This window comes from Tursiops truncatus, chromosome 5, assembly GCF_011762595.2.
Source record: "Tursiops truncatus isolate mTurTru1 chromosome 5, mTurTru1.mat.Y, whole genome shotgun sequence".
NCBI lineage: Eukaryota > Metazoa > Chordata > Mammalia > Artiodactyla > Delphinidae > Tursiops > Tursiops truncatus.
The window spans coordinates 30,789,812-30,812,208 of record NC_047038.1 but is presented as its reverse complement, the minus strand read 5'-3'; the positions used below and the strand labels follow the sequence as shown (position 1 = coordinate 30,812,208).

Here is a 22,397-nt window from a genome sequence, read left to right as displayed (position 1 = left end):
AGTATGGATATCAATAGCAAATGTAATTTTAGTTCTTTGCTTTCGAGGACTAAAGAAAGATATTTAAGATGACCAGCCAAAACCCGGCTTTTAGGGCACTAAGGAGAAAAATGTTGTGGCAATTCAACGTCTCAAGAGGCTCCTGAGATTATGACACTTTATTCTGCTCAAACTCAGACTCAGTAAGGTGAGTTTATTTACTTACATCCTTCAATGAAATCTTCCATTCAAAGCAGCCCCTGGTGCACGGATTATTTCAGGGGTCAGAGTACCAGTGTAGTTCTCTAATCTGCCTTCCCCTGATGTGACTAAGGCCTGAACTTGGACCCCTTCACAGTGTCATGGATTCTCTTCAATCTGTTGTTAACCACGATGTTCCAAGTTAGGTGTACTTTAGGAGGCATTAGTTTTTTTCAGAAAAGATACTATACTGGGGCAGACTCTAAGTGAGTTTAGGAGAGATGTCTTTACTCAAAATGATGACCATGACAGTACAAGGACTAAAATGCAAAATTGTGTTCTGAAAAGAATCTCATTTTCACTTTACCCAGGAAGGGACAGGGGACAGAGTCAGAGAGTAAATCTAAAGCAAATCACACACATTATGATAATATTCCTCTTAAGAAAAGCTTGAGAAAGTGTTGCAATAAGATCAGACTACTTTAAAAATGATTTTTAAGGTGGTTATTGTGTTTTTTAAAATTATAATTCACTCAAGAAGTCTGTTTGAAGGCAACACTCTTTTCACTCCCTGAAACTCCGCCTGACCCTTTGGCTTTCTGAATTTCTGGTTACCTTTCACTGCTCAGCAGCCATCCTGATGGTCGCTAGGCAACAGAAGAATAGTACCGAGAACATACATTAAGCATTAACTCCTATCATTTGGCTTTTTAGCATGGAGCAAGAGAGGGAAGAAGACAGGAAAATGGCTGTCATCCCAGAAGGAATATTTTCTTTCCTCTCCTGCAGGACAAAAGACAGGTCTATAAAATTTAGGTCTGTCCTAGGCTCCTGTCAATAGCAACGTGATCTGTAAAATCAGCTGACAAGCATCTGTGGCAATGGATACACACCAGCACAGCTGATGGGATTAGACATTAGTTTTGTACTTCAAGGGATGGTCACTCATCAAAGGACTTGGGATTTGTCTGCCTATTTGGTTTAAACTAAACTGTCACCAATCTTTTTATATTTAAGATTAATTTGTTCTTCAAAAACAAAGGAAATTTGGAACCCCCCAAAAAACTCTATTACATTTTTTCCCTACTTAGTAATTCAGACTACATCCATTTTTAAATTTCAAACATGCCACATTTTTATTATGCTCTTCATTTGATTAACTGGTTAGGTTGTGTAAGCCTTGGAGGTGGCCAAATCTTGAGGAAAAGTCACAGTGGCACTGTGAACATCTTTAGTACATCTTGTAAAAATTATGCAAATGTTGGCAGTATGGACATGGCCTATGTTGTAATATGTTCATTAAGTGGTAGAATGACAAACTCACATTTGAAACACAGGCTTTCTCATGTTATTTAAGTATCCCAGAAATAAAAATTTAGACGTATCGTACACTGTTTCTCTGCATTTTTAATGCTAATCACAAACATCACTTATTCTTTAGTCACAAAGTTTTATACTATAGTGTATTATATTATTGACAAAAAATTCCATCCAAGTAAAACCAGTGGGCTATAAAAAAAGTGTAACAGCTTACAATCTCATGAAAACTCATGCCTCAAGTGATTCTGCTTGGTTTTCTTTGTACTAACCTTTGGCCCTGGTATTCCATTCTGTCCTACTGCTCCAGGCAACCCGGCTTCACCCTCAAAATATAAAATAGATACTACTAAGTAAAACAGACAAAATCAGCACATTATATAGCTCATTAGAGGATATAACCATCCAATAATGCTCAAGAAGTACATAGTATGTTAGACTAGTTACACAAGTTAGCTTGTTTGGTCCAAAATTCTATGTGCTAGGGACCGAGGATACAAGAGGGCTAATTTCCTTGTGTTGAGTCTTTTCTCCACTGAGAAAGTTAAAGCAAATTACCAATGGAAATGAATATCTAGCATGATGCTAGGTACATATAGCTAGGTATATGCTAGGTACAATATTTGTTGAATGAGTAAAAGACATCTGAAAATTTAAGACTTTCTTGATGGAGAACTTTCAAGTGCTTCATCAGCTCAGGAAAATAGAGACTAAATCATTCTGTTTATTAGACTTAAGCAAATGAGCATCTTCAAACCTAAATCTTGAAGAATATACACACCTTTGAACATCTACTTAACTCATTTAGACACATTTGACACAAAAGTAAAAATGGCTTTGATTTCTCTTTCCAGTTTCACTGTAAATATAATTAAAATAAACATTAGGAGTTGTGGTTTTCATTGTCATATTGAGTGATAGGCATTTGAGAAAAAGATGATGGCTATTAGCTAGAAGGATTTTCCATTTCAGAAAGATGATGATGTATATCAATCTTTCTAGACTCTGAACCAGCAATTGTTTTCCAAAGCGGAAGTCTCTTGCGCTCAGAAGCAAAGGAAAGATATTCTGCATGACGACTGTAGTTAACAATACTGTATGGTATATTTGAAAGTTGTTAAGAGAGTAGATCTTAAAAGTTCTTATCACAAGGAAAAAAAAAAAGTGTAACTATGTGAGATGATGGATGTTAACCAAACTTATTGTGGTAATCATTTCACAGTATATACATGTATCAAACCATTATGTTGTACACCTAAAACGAATTCAATGTCATGTGTCCAATGTATCTCAGTAAAACTGGGAGAAGAAAGAAAGTGTAGCTTTTAATACTTCCGTGTAGCTCAAACGTAGAGCAACTAGAATTTCATTTTCATTTAAAAACATTCCCAAAGCCATTTATTATGCGCTTCAACTTCTCGGCAAGTTTCTTTCCCCTGAGGGTTAAAAAGTTGCTGCTTGGCGGCTTCCCTGGTGGCGTAGTGGTTGAGAGTCCGCCTGCCAATGCAGGGGATGCGGGTTCGTGCCCCGGTCTGGGAGGATTCCGTGGGCCGTGGCCGCTGGGCCTGCACGTCCGGAGCCTGTGCTCCATGGCTGGAGGGGACACGGCAGTGAGAGGCCCGCGTACCGCAAAATAAAAAAAAAAAAAAAAAAAAAAGTTGCTACTTAGTTGATTAAAAAAAATTGACTTTAATTTTTAGAGCAGTTTTAGGCTAACGGCAAACCAAGTTGATTTTTTAAGAATGTTTTCTAGGTGGTCTGGAGGGCAGAAATTGTGCCATTTTAGTATTTGTGGTCTCACCTTCAAGAACACTTACATTAGTAAAACAGCAACATTTCTTAAGTTCCAGTAGCTTTATATTCATTAACTCACTTAATTCTCACAAATTTCTATAAGGTAAGTACTATCTTTATCTATATTTAATAGATGGAGAAACTAAGGCACAGAGAGGTAAAGTAATTTTTCCAGATTTACACAACTCTGCCTTAAGAGGTTGTGTTTTTGGTACAATGATGCATTGCTGAATGAATGAATGCATCTCGAAACTGGGAGAGTTGATGAAGAATATTTCTATCCTTATTATCATTTGGTTTATACTCCCCATTTATAAATGACCTTCCAGAATGTATACAGACCTGAATTCAATGTAACTTCTATAAAGATGATTTTTGTTCACCTACCAGATAAACTAAGCAATGTGAAGTTAACAGTGTCTTTCTAGAAGAGCAAAAAATGTTTTTCTCTTATACTGGATTATTGTAATTGTTAAAGTCTTAACTCATGGAAGAAATTCTGCTTCCTATATAAAGTTACACTATAATCATTTGCTCTTTCCTCGATAAAATAGCAAAAATGTTGGCTTACAATAACGATGGCTATTATAAGAAAATTTTGATAAGCCATTTGTACATAACCAAGGGTAAGAACTCCAATGGAAATTGAATACACCCTGAAAGAGGACTGTCATTTACTATGCAACCAGAAAAAGAGTTATCGAGTCTGCTTTCTTCAAAAAACTTACACCAGGAGGCACTAATATCGTAACTCATGGTTTAATGCAAACGAGATGCTGCCAGGGAACAATACAAACTTTGTTTAGACTTTCAAAGAATAACTATGGTAGCCAGAATTATTTTTTAAAAAAAATGGTTAAGCCCCTGGAACCAGACAAAATACATGCTGAGATTTTGAAGCAAGGAAGACAAATGTTGCTTAGGTGTCTGCACAACATCTTTCTTAAAATATGAACATCGAGGGACTAAAACTTGATCCTTCTTTTCCCTTTGATTTTATATTTTGTTAAAATAATCTTTTAATGTAAAAGGAAACAAAAAATTGCACCCATAATCCCATCACTCTATCATAACTGTTTTCATTTTGTCCTGTTTCCTTCTAGTCATTTAAATTTACGCTTACATATTTCAAGCAATTGTAAGCTTATTACATAGTTTGATGTTCCGATTTTTTATTATTTTATACCACACGTTTGTTTTTACACAGTATTTGTGATTGTCTTGTGAATAGTTTATCATCTATCAAAGTCAGGTGTGATCATTTGTTTAAGCTGTCCCAAATTGTTGAATACTTAGGTTGTTTCCAATTTTTGCTGTTAAAGGTAAATTAAAATAAACATCTATGTAAATATTTCTAAGTTGCTTTCCAAAAGGGATCTGAGATTTATCTGCTTTTCTAGGCACCCACTCTGTTACTTTTTCACAACTTCATCAGCATTGGATATCACAATTTTAATTACTTTTGTGGCTATTTTGTTTTTTTAAATTTATTTATTTTTGGCTGCATTGGGTCTTCGTTGCTGCGCGCGGGCTGTCTCTAGTTGCGGTGAGCGGGGGCTACTCTTTGTTGCGGTGCGCGGGCTTCTCATTGCGGTGGCTTCTCATTGCAGTGGCTTTGCTTGTTGCGGAGCATGGGCTCTAGGCGCGCAGGCTCAGTAGTTGTGGTACATGGGCTTAGTAGTTGTGGTACTTCCACAGGGAAGTGTCTGTGGCCATTTTAATAAGCACAAATGAGAATTTACTGGGGCCGTTTTACGTTTATCACTTGTAAGGTTAAATAGGTATGTAGTGAGATTTTAAAGCTAAAAAGTGGGGCTTCCCTAGTGGCGCAGTGGTTGAGAGTCCGCCTGCCGATGCAGGGGACACGGGTTCGTGCCCCGGTCTGGGAAGATCCCACGTGCCACGGAGCGGCTGGGCCCGTGAGCCATGGCCGCTGAGCCTGCGCGTCTGGAGCCTGTGCTCCGCAACGGAAGAGGCCACAAAAGTGAGAGGCCACAAAAGTGAGAGGCCCGCGTACCACCGCCCTCCACACACAATAAAAGCTAAAAAGTGAATACGGCTGTTTTCTGAATGAATCAAGGGAAAATAAAAAGGAAAAATGGCTCGTAGCATTTTACCTTTGTAAAAAGTTATAACAAGAGAAATATATTCAAACTCAGATTAGGAGGTTATGGAACATTCTGTTATTATTCAAATTTAGTTTCCCAGGTTGTGTTAAAGGAACGTTACAGATGAAATGTTGTACAACTTTGAGTACCAAGACCAAGCAGTGGGATTCTGGAAGGCATTAATTCATTCAACTAACATTTAGTGAAAATTTACTATATGTTTTACTCTGAGCAGAGTGTTGCATGAGATATAAAGATGAAATAGACATGGCAGGTACCTGTGCCCAGAGAGCTTGTCTTTGAGTGAGAAAAGAGATATCTACATAAACAACTTAAGAGGACATCTAATTGAGATGGAACTTTTTTCTCTGAGCAAAGTTTTCTTGCACTTCATAAAGAGGCATAATAAATAGAAATCAAAGGGAAGTCTTAATGAAGAATGAAGCATATGTCATATTAATATTTTCTGCTATATGAGGACAAAATATCATGAGGTCTCTTCAAATAAAGTTACAATGATATTACTTTACTACCTAATATAGTAAAAAAGTACATATACAGAGAAATATATCAGAGAAGTATAGACCAAAAAAATGGGAATTGGGTTTTGTGCGTGTGAGAACTAGTCTCATGTTTACTGGATAATCTATTCATCTAGTTCTGAATGCATCTCATATTCACAACTACTAAGGACATTCCAAAGATAGCAATGAAGCAAAAGAGCAGCTAACATCTTAACTACAGGTAGACTGATAGAGTTTCCTCTCTTACGCTTTAAATTCTAGGGCTATTCCTAGTGTATTTAAGCTAAAAATAAGTTGAACTGACTTTTAAGAAGGATAATGCTGCTTACTTTCTTTCTTTCTTTCTTTTTTTTTTTTTTAAACCAAACGCTCTTTAGAACTCTAATGTAAAACATCACCCAAGGCTTTTACAGTTAGTTTAGTTACTGTTATTCAGGGGCAACTTGAACGAATACTTAACAATAGAAAGGAATGTCATTTTCCTACAAAATTGAGTGCTAAAGAGAAACAGGCCATTTAGCAGTAATACTGCTCCCTGTCACTTCAATCACAAAGGGTTACAGCTTTAAATTTTTAGCATAGTATAATTTTACATTCACCTTGTCAATATAGATTTGTTTCCTTTAAGCACTCCATTTTCAGGAAGAACTCATCTAAACAGAAGAACTACAATTGTCCCCCCTTATCCTCTGTTTTGCTTTCCTTGGTTTCAGTTACCCATGGTCAACCAAGGTCTGAAAATATCAATGGAAAATTACAGAAACAAACAATTCATAAGTTCTACACTGTGTGCTGTTTTAAGTAGCGTGATGAAATCTGGTGCATTCTGCTGCATCCCACCCAGGACGTGAATCATCCCTTTGTCTAGCGTATCCTGCCCGTTAGTCCTTTAGTAGCCACTAAGTTATCTCATCGACTGTCATGGTATCACAGTGCTTGTGTTTATGTAATTCTTATTTTATTTAATAATGGCCCCAAATATGGGCAATTCAGACATTCTCTTGCTGTCCCTAATTTCTAAATTAAACTTCATCATAAGTATGTACATATAGGAAAAAGCATAGTATATATAGGGCTTAGTACCCTCCTCGGTTTCAGGCATCCACTGGGGGCCTTAGAACGTATTCCCTGCGGATGGGGCTGGGGACTACTGTACAAGGAACATGAAACAGCAGCAGATGAAATGAATGATATTGAACATAACATGGTATCAGTCTTAAGGTTGTTCTCCTACCACTGGAGTTGGTGGGGTTGGTGCCTGTGTGTAATAAAATAAAGACTAAAAACGGGCAGCATTGGTCACTGATACCTCTCTAAAGCATTGGGTGGACTGGGCCTTTCTTCCTGACAGTGACAGCGCATAGAAGGATCTCAGTGGCCTAAGTGGTGAGCAGGACCAGCCGCCAGTCATTTCTCTCCTGCAGGTAGCCATGGCGGGATGTCGGGTGACCCTGTACGAGGCTTCAGAGCCGCAGAGGCTTCGGTAGCTATTGGGTAGATAACCCTTGGTAGAGGAAGATTCTCTGAAGGCAGTGAGGGGCCCACAGGGACTTCCGGTTAGAACTATCTGGGGAAGAGTCAGGAAAATGGAGTTTCTGCTCTCCATTCATATTTATTTTCTCCCTCTCTAGTTCAGTTTAGTTTAGTCTTCCACCCTAGTCCCCTAATGCCAGTGAGGATGAATAGAAACTTGGACGAAGGTAGGAGGTAGAAAATGACCAACATATTTTACCTTGAAATTTCTAGAAATGTAGCATTTTACCACACAAAACTATAAAACAAGAATCCTTGCCCCAAACCTCAAGTGTTATTAATGCTCCAAATAAATCCTTTGCCTTTTTGTACTCCAGCCCAATTCCATGAACTCCCAGGGGTACACACCCCTAGTTTAAGAAATTTGACTTAAGGGAGATCCAGTTTACTCTAATAATATTACAGTTTAGCTGTAAGTTTGTGTGGGTTGACCCACTTGAACAAATGCATCAGTTTTTTTCTATATATTTGTCTCTCTCTCTCTCTCTCTCTCTACATATATATATATATATATATATATATATATATATATATATGTAAAATCTAAAACACAACCCACTTGTATATTGGAGATTGCATCCAACTGCATCCAACAGTTGGATCACTGTTGATCAATCACTGCATCCAACAAGAAGCAAATCTTTGATGATGTTATAGTTCAATACATTTAGAACTGTACAACCTGGCATTAAATAGCACAAAGTAGAAGGACAAGTTGGAATCAAACATCAAAAATGAAGCCACACAGCCATAATGAAATCAGAGTAGTCCGTATTAGATTTTTATACTAGCTCAACCATAATTGGGTAATTTATTTGTTGTTGTTGTTTACAGATGTCTAGCACCAATGTATTTAGAATTTCAATGGAAAAATGTTCTCAATCCCACATTATTGGATCCCATTTGCTCCCTAGGCAATTGTCCCACTTCTCTCTGACCGCCCCCCGCCCCGTTTCCCTGCCATAAAGACTGTGGTATGGGATGAACCTTGAAAATGAGCAGAGTTTAAACCCGTGTTGTCCAATATGGTACCACTAGCACTGGAAATAAGGCTAGTTTTTGAGATGTGATGTAAGCATAAAATACGATTTTGAAGACTCAGTTGTAAAAAAAAAAATGTAAAATATCTCATTAATAATGTGAATACTATTAACCTTAAAATATTAATTTATATGACATTGAAATGGTAGTTTTAGATATATTCAGTTAAATAAAACATATTAGTAAAATTAGTATTACCTGCTTTTTAAACGCCTAAAAAATGTGGTTACTAGAAAATTCACATTTACATATGTGACTTGTATTTGGAGTTGCTTTATGTTTCTATCAAACAGCATTAGTTTAAACCATAAAATTATATAATTATTAGAAGACGCGATGAACCAGAAACCTTTAAAAGCAGGGAAGGAGCACATCAGTATTCAATCAAGTCAACGTACGGCGAGACTTCAGAATGGAGACGCCATTGTGGAGTTAAAATCCACCACTGGACTCTGCAAGGAAGGTAGTGTGTGTGGGGTTGAGAGCGGAGGACTGCTGTGGAGCAGAGGCGGCTGAGGGGCCGGGGAGCCACAGTTGGTGCGGGGGGTAGAGGCTGACCCTAGGGACCTCCTAACCCACCTCCATGCCACCCACCGGCCTCCAACATTCTCCTAACAACAAGTCAACTGATAATTCCTTCACTTAGTTCTCTCCAAGGCTGTCCCATCGCACTCGGAATAAGGGCCCCTGCAAGGTCTGGCCCTTGCTTCTCTGACCTCACCTTCTGCCACTCCAGCCACATTGAACTCTTTGTTTCAAGATGCTAGGCAGGAGTTGGCCCACGGTCTTTGCATTTGGGCTTCTCTCCCGTGGACCACCTTCCCTCTGATATCCAGGGATTTACTCTCTCATCTTCTCAGCCTTGGAGCAACTGTCCCCTTATTACAGGGGTTGCCTGGAATACCCACCACCACACACCACCACTCCCTATGCCCACCCATTATCTTACTTTGCTTTCTCCACTGCACTAATTTCCACCTAAGGGAGAATTTTTTGGTTCCTCTTCTGTCACCCCCATCAGGATTGCCAGATTTGGCAAACAAAAATACAAGACACCCAGCTAAAATTTAATTTCGGATAAACAACAAATAATTTTTAATTAAGTGTATCCCAAACATTGAATGGACATATCACATGAAAAATGATGGGTTGTTTATCTGAAATTCGAATTTGATTGAGCCTTCTGTATTTTACTTGGCGACCGGATTTCCCACCCGCTCTCCACCACTAGAATACGAACTTTCCACACTGCCTAGAAACTGTACCTTAACACATAATAATTGTTCAGTACATCCATGTTGGAGGAATGGATGAACTCAGGAGACGCGAATACATTAAGCCTATATGAAAATGTGAAGCCCTTACAGGCCTAGTAAGAGGTGAAGACAGCAAGACTTTTCTGATGGGAAACTGGAAAAGACCTATAAATCTGGTGGCAAGAGATGGCTCTTTGTCTGGACTATGGCGAAAGACAGCGGTGAGGAAAGAGACAGGGACCCAGGAAAAAGATGGGAGAGATGTTAACCCAGCAGTGGCATGTCCATGTCCCGCAGGTCAGTCTGAAACAGAATTGGAAAGTAGAGGACTAGCCTGGGGTCAGTGAAGAGCGGGAGTTAGTGGAGGGGAGGAGTCCCGTAAAGGGCAGGATGCCGGGAATAAGCAGAACTTTCATTGTTGCCAAGGAAAAGCCCTGAGCCCCTCCAGGACTCTGTCAGGGCAAGAGTGGTCGCCTAGAGGACTGAAGGCTCCAACAGTTGTGCCTGTGGGTACAGAGACCAGGCCATTAGAAATATTTCTATCTATTCGGTTATCTCCCCTCTTGCATCTGCTCCTTCCCTCGCCCCATGTGTCTCAGTGAAGGGCAAGTAGTAGCTGGGGCAATGCTGGTTGTATAAATTATCACGTCATCTCAACTTTCCCAGAAAACTTACACGTGTCATCATTTACCTCATGAACTCATTCTAACAAAATTCTAACAAAATGCTTCTCCTTAAGCAGAAGCACTCACAAAATAGGGCAATATATATATATTTTTTCTCTTTTTTTGGCTGCACTGCATGGTACGCAGGATCTTAGTTCCCCGACCAGGGACTGAACCCATGCCCCCTGCAGTGGAAGTGCAGAGTCTTAATCACTGGACTGCCAGGGAAGTCCCAAGGGCAATATTTTAGTTGAAAGGAACCAAGCCAGCCATTCTTAATAGATGAAGAAACACATTCAGAAAGGGGAAGTACCTTTTCCAGAAGCAAAGAGCTGCAAAGAGGCATATGTGACATTAGAACCCAGGTCTTCCGATTCCCCATCTTGTGTTTCCTCTATCTGAGTAACTTGTGTCTAAAGAACTCATTCAGATTTATTATGTTTCTTTTGTCTTTAATTTTTGCAAAAAATGAGAAAGCTGCTTCAGGAAGCCTCCAGTCTAATCCCACGTTTTCTACTTCTGGTCCTGGGACACAGAGCTAATTGCTTGAGCTTCTGTGGGGCTCAGCTTTTATTCTATGCAGTGTGTGGAGGGAGATTAAATGCTTACCCTCTCCCAGATCTAAAGGATTAAACTTTATTTTATTATTATTATTAGTTGTTGTTGGACTAAACATGTCAGTGGTGGCATAAAGAAAGATTCCTCAGACATCTGATTAAACTTGCCTCAAGTCCCGATTTCACCAGCTATGGAAGTCTAGGATTTGCTTTCCCACTACTCTGCTTGAGTTCTTACATCTGTATGTGTCATCTCTGTTTTGCCCCAGACCAATTCAGATGGGTCAGTTGGTTCTTCACCAGTTGCCTCAAGAAATTCACTCTCCTCAGGTCTTTTTTTTTTTTTTTGACATGACTCATTTTATTTTATTTATTTATTAAAATTTTTTTAACATCTTTATTGGAGTATAATTGCTTTACAATGGTGTGTTAGTTTCTGCTGTATAAAAAAGTGAATCAGTTATACATATACGTATGTCCCCATATCTCCTCCCTCTTGTGTCTCCCTCCCTCCCACCCTCCCTATCCCACCCCTCTAGGTGGTCACAAAGCACCGAGCTGATCTCCCTGTGCTATGCGGCTGCTTCCCACTAGCTATCTACCTTACGTTTGGTAGTGTATATATATGTCCATGCCACTCTCTCACTTCGTCCCAGCTTACCCTTCCCCCTCCCCGTGTCCTCAAGTCCATTCTCTAGTAGGTCTGCATCTCCTCAGGTCTTTTGGGAGCTCAGGATTGAATACCTGGGGTTCCTGAAAGGTGTCCCATCACAGAGCACTCAGACTTTCCTCACCTCTCTGCCTTCTCCTCTCTCCCCCTTCCACCTCACCTTCCTCCTTCCTTCCCTCCTTCCTCAACCATCCTGGGAATTCAGCTTCACCCTCTCTTATGTGGAGCAATTCAGTAGTTTTTAGCTCCTACTTGCGTACTCAATGCCTAATGCTTCTTCTGTTTCTTTCCCGGAGGCAGAGGCTTTGTTACTTGGTGAAAGAGAAACAGAAAATTCTTTGAACTTTCTGTTGAGTTGGTTGTGCACCAAAGAACCGGCATCCCTGTAGGGGAGTTTTGTCTCGTTTATCCAGTCAGCAAAGTCCCTCCCTAAAATTAAAATCTCTTTGTCCAACTTGGTAATATGAATAATAGTAGAAAAGTAGACCCTTCTATCAGCCAGAAACTTAATGAAAATATTCTATTTCAGATAATTTACTGAAATGGGTCCTAAACTGATTAAAGTAATACCTATACTAAACCTAATAACCAAACCTTCATTATGCTTTTAAAAAAAGTACAAATGTCTAAAATAAGAAAACATGATAGTTGTATCAATAGTGCTACAGTATGAACTATTTCAGAAATAAGTTTGTGGTTAACACTTTTATTCGCGTTTTTTGTACAGCTAACGTAGACAGAAATGTACAAGATATAATTTGAACAAAGAAATTCAAATGCAAAGAGATAGCTAAGAATTTAGGGGTCACAGAAAATAGCTAAGTTGAGTTTATCTGATGAAATTTACAGGGGGAGAAGAATGATCTGCCTTGAGCACACCCCTAAAATGTGAAGGTCTAGGGAGAAGTACACATGGGTGACCCCCCATCTCAACCCTCCCTGCTAATGTCTTCCCTTCTCTTCTCAACCCCAGTTCTCTTATTCATCAAGAAGGGACTTTGGGGCTGCGTGTGGACACCACAGCCTGCAAGCTCTGCCCAAAGCTCCCCACCAATAGCTGCTCTAGGCCCCTCACAGGTGTACAGGCGCACACGCCAGCTGTGTGGTTCACCCTTGGGAAAATGGACCTGGGGAAGAGGCCACTATGGGCAACGGAAGCAGACTCAGCACAATAGAAGCAGGAATTCTTGAGTCCTGGGTACCTGGGCTGTGATCTAGAAGCAGGGATCTGGGCTTTGAGTGGTCATGTCTCCTTGGCCCTGTGGACTTTTCACCCCGTGGGGACGGACCCAACATAAGAGGGACAAAGGAGGGTGAAGAGAAACACTGCCGGGGTCTAAGGGAAACATTGTGCAGTATTCCCTTTTAAATAACTTATAAAAGGTGCAAAAGTCACCAAAAACCAGCCTGGGAACATGATGTCACAGTGTGGGGTGGGGGTCTCTTTTACGTGTATCAGAGACATTGTTCTCTGCGTGTACTCTTATGGAAAAGAAAGGTTAAGAATAATGACATGTTTTAGGAAGACAAAATATCAAAATGGATGAAGGGGGTATATGACCTGGAAGAGGTTGTTAGGACTGGGATAAGTCAGATACAACACACTTTGTTCAGCTCTCGTGTCTTACACGAATCTCTTCTAAATTAGATAATTAGTGTTTATTGCAACTTTGTGCATGACTAGGGCTGCTAGAAAAGGAACTGCAGTAGCAATAGCTAATCAGCATCTGATATTCCCCTAGTGCAGGAATGAGGAAGAGGCGGGGACTTCTGTGTATCCAATGACAAAGAAACTCAGAAGTGGCGTTGGATGTTTGGGGAAAGACTCTCATTCACTCTCTGGATGTAGATAGGAAAGAATGAAGCCCTTGGCATGACTGGCAGCCACCTTCCAACCAAGAGGAGAGCAGGAATTAGAGTGAAGGCAGCAACGTGAAAGAAAGAGTGACAAGATGGAAGAAATGGGTTTTTAGTGATGAGGTTTAGGTGCCAGGACAAAGCAACGCTGAAGCCTGCATGAGTGCTGGACCTCCAAGCTACATGACCAATAAATACCTTTATTTTAAAAACTAGTTCTGTTAAGTATTCTATGACTTGCAACATAACGTGCCCTTGATAATATATCCTTTTTTAAAGTTTAAAAACCCAGGTAATTTCTTCTTTCCTAAAGTATAGTTCCTAATAATAGATCTATGTATAGTCTGAATGATAAATTATTCTTTTCACTTGGAAGAGATGTGCCTAATTATTCATAGAAGTGGTAAGTGGTTATGTCTTAATGGAAAAAACTCTAAAGATCAGTGAAAAGTAGTAGAAAGAGATAATAGTTCTTACTAACATTCACTTATACACCCAGGAGGTTTCTGAGTCATGGAGTTCTTAATGCCCCCAATTCAAAGTGGAAAATAGTCTGCTCTTATTTAATAATGTTTTAAAATAAACAGTTAACATTCTATACTTCCTTCATTTTGTCCGATTAAATTTTGAGATGAAAAAACAAACAAAAAAAAACAAACTTTGAGGTGAACATGACAATCTTCATTTGACAAATGAAGAAACTAAAGCTCAGAGGAGGAAAGTAACTTGTCCAAGATCATACATATACTGAACAGCAAAGATGGAATTTTCTGAATTTAAAATCCACACTCTTAACAGCTGGAGCCAACAAACTGGCTTTGAAGTTGAACTCTACCACAAACACCTCAGTGACCCTGGGAAAGATATCCTTTCTGCACCTTGGTTTCCTCATTAATAAAATGGAGATAATAATAGTATTCACTTCATAGAATTGCTGTGAGGAATAAGTGAGGTAAACTTAGGACAGTGCCCGGCAGTTAGTAAATGCTAAATACATGTTAGTATTACATACTGCATTCTTCTATTGTCTGCATTGGGCAGAGAAGACAGAGAAGAAGATCCTGAAAGAAATTCAATTTCTCCTAAATTAACCCCACTGATGCTGTTTCATAATTGGGTAATGGTTCCTATGCCCTTGGCAATGTGGCCTAGTATCAAAGAGATGGAATTGGGTAAATGTTAAGCTGTTATGATTGTCACAATAAGTTATTTCATTGCAGCCTTATTTTTAATGCAAATTTCAAAATCAAGAATGTCATTCAGAGATCAGATCTAATGATACAAGAACAGGCTCTGTGATTTATACTGACTTACTATTTTAGTGGTAAGAAACTTGGAAAAAAAGCAGTCCAAGATGAATACAAAAACCCTAAAGTGGTTAATAATATGGTGTTTTAGGAACAAAATTCTAAGACCAAGGTTGTCTAACTTGAACTGTAAGTACTGCAACGTAGTGATATTTTCTCTTCCCTTTACCAACTGCTGTTCACTGTTTGAGTTGCACCTAAAGTCGCCTATTCAGGGAAGCACTACTTGACCCTTTTGCACCAAGCCAGGCTGTCCTGTGCTCCTCCGCTGTAGTACTTAACAGCATTGTCATTTACCAGATCTTTAGTATAACTTCATATAATGTCCTTATTCACCATAGGCTGAAATTCCATGAGGCAGAGACAGCATTAATGTCCGTGCTCAGACGCTGCCTTGTACTTAGTAGTAAAGGCTGAAAAAGATTTGTTGAATGGAAGATTGAAGGAATTGGTAAATAAATCAATGAAAATGTTTAAGGTAAGTTTTTTAAAAAAATCACCAGATTATATATGCAGTTTAATCAGATCTGGTAAATAATATTTTGGTGATCTCATCTATAAAATATAGTGTCTTTTCAGCTAAAACAGAAAATAAGTGGACTTGATGATGTCATAATTCATTCAAACACATTTCCCTTGTTGTTGCTTTGTTTTGCAATAGTCTGTGATCAGCTTTCCTTCCTCTCACACCCCTTCCCCCACCAATACCATTTCCTCAACTATTTAGTCTTCCCTCTCCCAATATTACCCTTTAGCAGAATGATAACTAGTATTAACTTTTATAGTAACACGCCTAAATGAAGTCGGGGGAAAGTGTTTTTTTTTTTTTTTAAATTACTATAATTGCTTTATTTCAAGCCAGCATTACAGTACTTCTTTCAAGCAACTTTTTATCCCCTTGTAAAAGAACTTAAAATTAATTATATAAAGAATAGAAATAGCTTTTGTTTTACTTAACAAGTAAAATTGAGTGAAAAGTCCCTTTAAGAGTAAGCTCGTATAAAAAAATGCCCAAGAATATATGTATAGAACTCAAGGATGATGTGATTTTACTATATGAAAGATTCTGTATACGAATTGCCAACAGGCACATGAAAAGATGCTCAACATCACCAATCATCAGGGAAATGCAAATCAAAACCACAATGAGATATCGCATCACACCTGTCAGAATGGCCATCTTCAAAAAAGACACGAGCTAACAAAAGCTCATGAGGATGTGGAGAAAAGAGAACACTTCTGCACTGTTGGTGGGACTGTAAATTGGTGCATCCACTATGGAAAACAGTATGGAGGGTCCTCAAAGAATTAAAAACAGAACTACCACATGATTCAGCAATTTCACTGCAGGGAATATATACAAAGGAAATGAAAACACTAAATTAAAAAGATACCTGCACCCCATGTTCACAGCAACATTACTTACAATAGCCAAAACATGGAAACAACCCTAGTGTCCATCCACAGATGAATGGATAAAGAAGTTATGGTGTATATACATACACAATGGAATATTGTTCAGCCATAATAAATGAGGAAATACTGCCATTTGTGACAACATGGATGGACCTTTAGGGCATTATGTTAAGTGAAATAAGTCAGACAGAGAAAGACAAAAATACTTTCTGATCTCAACTCTATGTGGAATCTAAAAAAACAAACAAACACAAACAACAAAAAAACAAACTCACAGAAAAAGATCAGATTTGTAGTTCCCAGAGGTTGGGGCTTGGAGGTTTTGGGTAGAGTAGGAATTGACAGAAGGTGACCACTTCAGGAAGGTGACCTTCCCCAAAGGTACAAACTTCGGATTATAAGATGCTAAAGATGTAATGTACAACATGATAACTATAGTTACCATTGTTATATGATGTATATGAAAGTTAAGAGAGTAATCCTAAGAGTTCTCATTATAAGGAGAAACTTTTTTCTTTTTCTTCCATTTCTTTTTATTGTTATCTATATGAGATGGTGAATGTTAACTAAACTTATTGTGGTAGTCATATCACTATATGTGTAAGTCAAACCTTTATGCTATATACCTAAAAATCATACAGTGATATATGCCAATTATATTTCAATAAAACTGGAAAAAAGAGAAATATCCTGTAATAGGAAAGTGATGATGTTTCTTCAAGAAGATAGAAAGCATCCTATTATCATAGTTACCAGAGAAAACACAGTCATGTATTCTTAGAATTCTAATGCACATAGTCACTAACTTCAAAAGGCAGAAAAATTAATAAAAATAATTTAACTCTCAACTTTAATCTGCAAAGTATTAAATTACTGTAAGACAATTTCCCTAAACTATTAATTAATCTGGAATCAAACATCAATCCCTTCATTTACTCGCTATATCTTTTCTTAAAGTCTAAAATTGGAAAGTTATAAATATATTGGGTAATAGATCACTGGGTAAATTTATGCTACCTAGTCAGGATATAATCAGAACTACAACATACTTAAATCCTTCAGGAATTTAATTCAGACATTTTAATGATAAAGTCAAAGGTAGCAAAAGAAAAGAGTTCATTTAGTGGTTACAGAAAGTGAATAAGGGATAAAAAATATTGAGTTCATTGTATATAGCTCACTGTATAGACTTGAATCAGCAGCTTGACCTTTGGAAGTCTGAGAGCTTCCATTTATCTGTTCTCTAAATATACTTACAATAAAAATGCCATTAGAAGTATGCTGTGAGGATTAATGTCAGTGGAGAACTGTGAGACTCATGGATAAGAGATGAAAAGGAACTCTTAATACCATAGCTATAAACTAATTAAATTTTAATGTTAGTTAAAAATCATACAGCTATCTGGGATAGATTCAAGATGATACACTAATATCAATATTTTATTTATATTGTATTTTGAAGTTTTAAATATAATAAACTATAGAAAGTATTTGAAAAATACATGAAACAAGATCATGTGATATTTATCTTTTGCTTTGGAAGCAAAACTATGACTCTGGATCCTCAGAAAAATTCTAGCTTGCTTAGACAAAATAATTTGCTTTTAATCCGGAAACTCTTTAACATTAATTTTATGGTAACAGAGACAAGGATGTGAGAGCTGCACAAAGTAGACCTTTAATGTGCCCTATCATTACCCCCAGATCTTTTCTCCTATGGCATTTGCACAGTGCTGGGCACCGCTTGCTATTCAAATATATTGTCATAATGATGATTTATTCTTATGTATGCCAATTAAAGTGAAAATGTGAAAAGAGTAGAAAAAAAGCAGTGTTCTAATAACACCTATTAAGAGTTGATATATAGATGTATAGATATACCTATATATATTTAAATATATATAATATATAAATATATACACAAACACAAATTATATATATAATACATATATAAATATATAGAGAAACAAAAATTACAGACAGCAATTTATTTTGTCAAAGGGTTCTTTAGTCTAAAAAATGCTTCTACCACAAAATAATTTTAAAGCCCACTTCTCCAGTATCTAAGTAGGGTTTAATTGACAAATATTCAGATATACATCTCTTCATATATGCATGTGTGTGTGTGTGTGAGAGAGAGAAAAAGAGAGAGAGAGAGAGAGAGAGAGAGAGAATGAATGAAGGGGCACAAATAAAATGTTTATAATATCTCCGAACCAACAAGATCTGTTCATAAGAATTACAGAAATTTTTGTGCCCAGTGCAATTAGCCAGAAGCAAAGAAGGCAACAGTTTACTTTTTTAGGTGAGACCTAGCATTACATTTACCCTAACTGCTTTGGCTATTGGGAGGAAGTCCAAATTATGGAAACAACTGCTTTCAGAACTGGAGACAGACGATGCTAGAAGCTGGTTGAATTGGAAAAGAGACTTGGGTGACTTTTTGTGGATGCACATGATCTCTTAGAGACTTAGAAATAAATTAGTACAGCCCCTTCTCTCATTCTGCAAATGGAGCCGCCTGGAGCCTAGAGAGGAAGAGGAACTTTCAAAGTGGAAGAGCACAGAATATCTCAACTCCAGGTCAGCGCTCCTACACGACCCCACACCGGTGACTGAGCTTTCGAAATAATGTGAGATGTGTCTTCCTCTTTCTCTTTTCCTTATCTATAGTATTTGTATTCCAACTACTGGGAATGGGGTGCATCAATGGAGAAAGAGTCAGGGGAGACAGAAATATTTTATCTTCATGTGTGACTTTGCATCTTCATTTTCTTCCCATCATAAATTCAACTGGCTTCACTTCCTTCTTGAGGGTAAGCCTAGGGCTCATTTGTTGAAATTCTTGAAGTGTGATACTACTACAGATACTTGATAATATTTATTGAGCCCCAACTACATTATGTTCACTTAGATACATTATCTAGTTAATACTGCAAAGTCTATATTAATATGTTACACTGGAGCCTTAGAAACATTTAAGTAACCTGCCCAAAGAAGGACAAGGACTTGAAGCCTTCTCTCTCGGACTGCAAGGACCACATACCACACCACCTCCCACTTTTCAGAGAAGGGTGCTTAGTAGCTCTTGATAGATTGTGATGCCAGAAGGGGCTAGATTGGAGTTGAATGCCACGTTACTGCTCATGTAAGTCTTTTTTCCCAGTACTATCTGAAGAACTGGAGGACCATTACACAAATAAGAAATATTCAGATTAGCAATCAAGTTGACCAAAATTTAAAGAAAAATAATGTAAAAAAAAAATGTCATCATCAAGTTATTGGCCAAAGCCAATCACCAATTTTGTCAATCTGAATGGATGGGAAATATTTTAGGGGTAGACTAACAAAATATTTGCTTAAACCAGTTTCTTTGTTTTTACAAGAGAGAAATCTTTTGATTTTCTAGTTGTTATGTGCCATGTTCCTGATGGCTTAGAAATCATATTGATCCTTAACCATTACTTGAAAATGATCTTCTAAGCATCAAAAGTACTTCTTTGGAAAAAGTGAAATTGGGATGTGCAAAAAATTTTTTTTCTTAAGACAGTTTAAGGACATCGAGGTGCTTTAAAAAATGATTAATGTCATTGTAAGCTCTCTTTCTGGGAAATAAATTCTAGAGAACCAAGATACATTTCATAGCTTTAAGTATAGAATTATTACTCCACTTTCAACTTTGTTTTTACTGTCTAAATGATCTGCTTTTTCAGTGGACTCATGTTTTTGCACCTTATTGTCCTAAAGATGATGTAACAAGTATTACAAATGTTAGATAATGGCTAGGATTAACACAAAGTTTTAGTTAAGTTCTATGGAGTAGGAAAAAAAATCTTGAACTACACTTTGCTGATTCATAAAAGTATGAAATCATTTAGCTTCCCTAGGTTTTACAGAAAACACTTTAAAAATGCTATAAAGATGTATAACAAGACATAAAACTGCAAATATTAACTGTGTATTTCCTTGAAATATAAGTTAAACTTGGTGAGTAGGACAAGAAAATGTCACATTCCTTTCTCTTGCTAAGGAAATTGCATATTTCCTTTGCAAAAATAAAGAATATGCAGTCTTCATAAGCATATATGTGACAGTTTTAAAGTTGTTTTGTTTCAGGCTAAAGGTTTCTATGAATTTTCACGATTGTCTCAAAGTTGGAAAAAGAAAAGAAACAAAGAGAAAGCAAAACATTAACCTTAGGCATACAAGTTTTGTTTTTCACCAAATGTTAAAAACAGCATTTATGTTATATTCATATTTTGTCCTTTCTAAATATTATCTTGAGTTACACAATTTTTAAATTCTTCATAGAATGAATATACTTTCAAATTTTTGCTTATGTTTCCCTCCGTAAGCTGCAATATTCTAAATAGAAAGTTAATCTTCTGTCTTTACCAGGATTTGTGAAGCAAATGGATATACATTTTACCAAGTGGAAAATAGGGCTGTGACATGGGCATTTAACTACTGATGAGAGCCCGTATTTGATTTGGGGACCACAGGCTACCATAAGATTTGGTTGACAACACTAATTTCACTTGGGAATCGAGAAATTCTGGAAAAAGAGAGTCTCTTAAAACATAGGTCAAGGGACTTCCCTGGTGGCGCAGTGGTTAAGAATCCACCTGCCAATGCAGGGGACACGGGTTCGAGCCCTGGTCTAGAAAGATCCCACACGCCGCAGAACAACAAAGCCTGTGTGCCACAACTACTAAGCCTGTGCTCTAGAGCCCGCGAGCCACAACTACTGAGCCCGCGCGCCTAGAGCCCGTGCTCCACCACAAGAGAAGTCACCGCAATGAGAAGCCCGTGCACCGCAACGAAGAGTAGCCGCCGCTCGCTGCAACTAGAGAAAGACTGTGCGCAGCAACGAAGACCCAATGCAGCCAAAAATAAATAAAAATTAAAAAACCCGAAAACGTAGGTCAATCAAATTTCCAGAATTTCACTAAAATGAGGTGAAGGAGAAGTTTAATAGTAATATCAAACATGGTCATACGGGCTTTATGTCTATTTCCTCATTAAGCCTCACATTAACCTTATTAGGTAGGAATTGCTACTGTCTCCCTTTTACAAATGAGGAAGCTGAGGCCAGAGAATTCAAGGACTTTGCCAAAATTCACACAGTCTCTAAGTGGCAGACCCATGTTCTTAGCCACTCAGTAGGTTGTAAATTGTTATTATTTATGTCTCATTGGAGAAGAAAATGTGGACAACATGGGAGAGGTCACAAGGAAGTCTGTAAGGGTTGGGCTCCTTATGATTTCAGAACTCAATTCAGAGTGCATGGATTTAAAGTCCTCTGGGAAGACAAGCTGATGAGTCCCAGGATTTCAAAGGGCCAGTCCCAAAGCTCTGAGGGAGACAGGGAAGTCCCTAGCTCAGCTCTTTGGCTCCTGGTAGATGGGCCCAGATAGCGGCTTTGGTAGCCACCACAATGGCTTTCCTGGTCTCTGTAGAGGTTCCAGATTGAAGAGAAACTCAGCAGTGTTGAGGAGCACAGGATATCAGGTCCACCTGTGGGATACAGCTAGATGCTTTGTCCAGCTGCAAGTATGTTGCAGGAATAAATGTACACAGGCACATAGATATGTCTATGTAGAGCTGTGGGTTCTTTTTTCCTTACATTTTTTCCTTTCATTATTAACAGTACAATAAAGAGCTTAGCAAGTCTAACTCCTAATTTTGCTTAACAGTAAAAACAGCTTGCTTCTGAATTCACAAGATTCCAATAGGGTCCCTCTGTAGGAATAACTTTTGTTAATGAAAGAAATAATGTCTATTAGCCTGCTATAACAAGAATAAACCAGAGTGCATTTTATCACAATTAATGTTAAACACAGCATGTTTTGTACTCCAAATATATTTATGAGAAACATATAGTTGTGTCTCATACATATCAAAATAAAATAAAATAAAAATAAAAGAGTTTCTGGCTATTTAGTGCACTAGTTTAAAAATTAAACTAATTTGATCATTTGCCCCATAATATTCCTATATTTCAAAAGTATATGTAATCTTTTTATGAGCACATAAACTTATTACCAACATTACTGACTAGAAAAACTTTGTGATTTTAATCCTCCCCAAATGATCAAAAGTAGTATATTCTATAGAACTCACCTTTTGCCCATTCATCCCTGGAATTCCGGGCGCTCCAACAGAACCCTAA

The 22,397-nt window shown here is 37.9% G+C and overlaps 1 protein-coding gene across 1 annotated transcript in view; it reads right to left on the bottom strand.

Moving 5' to 3' along the window:
• COL25A1 (collagen type XXV alpha 1 chain) overlaps nt 1-22,397 on the bottom strand; it is a 465,859-nt gene that overhangs the window by 83,996 nt on the left and 359,466 nt on the right. Inside the window, exons 12-13 of the mRNA XM_073804997.1 lie at nt 22,349-22,393; nt 1,770-1,823 (exon numbers count right to left, since the gene is read on the bottom strand). Of these exons, the coding sequence (XP_073661098.1) occupies nt 1,770-1,823; nt 22,349-22,393 (99 nt within the window). The remainder of the gene's footprint in view (nt 1-1,769; nt 1,824-22,348; nt 22,394-22,397) is intronic.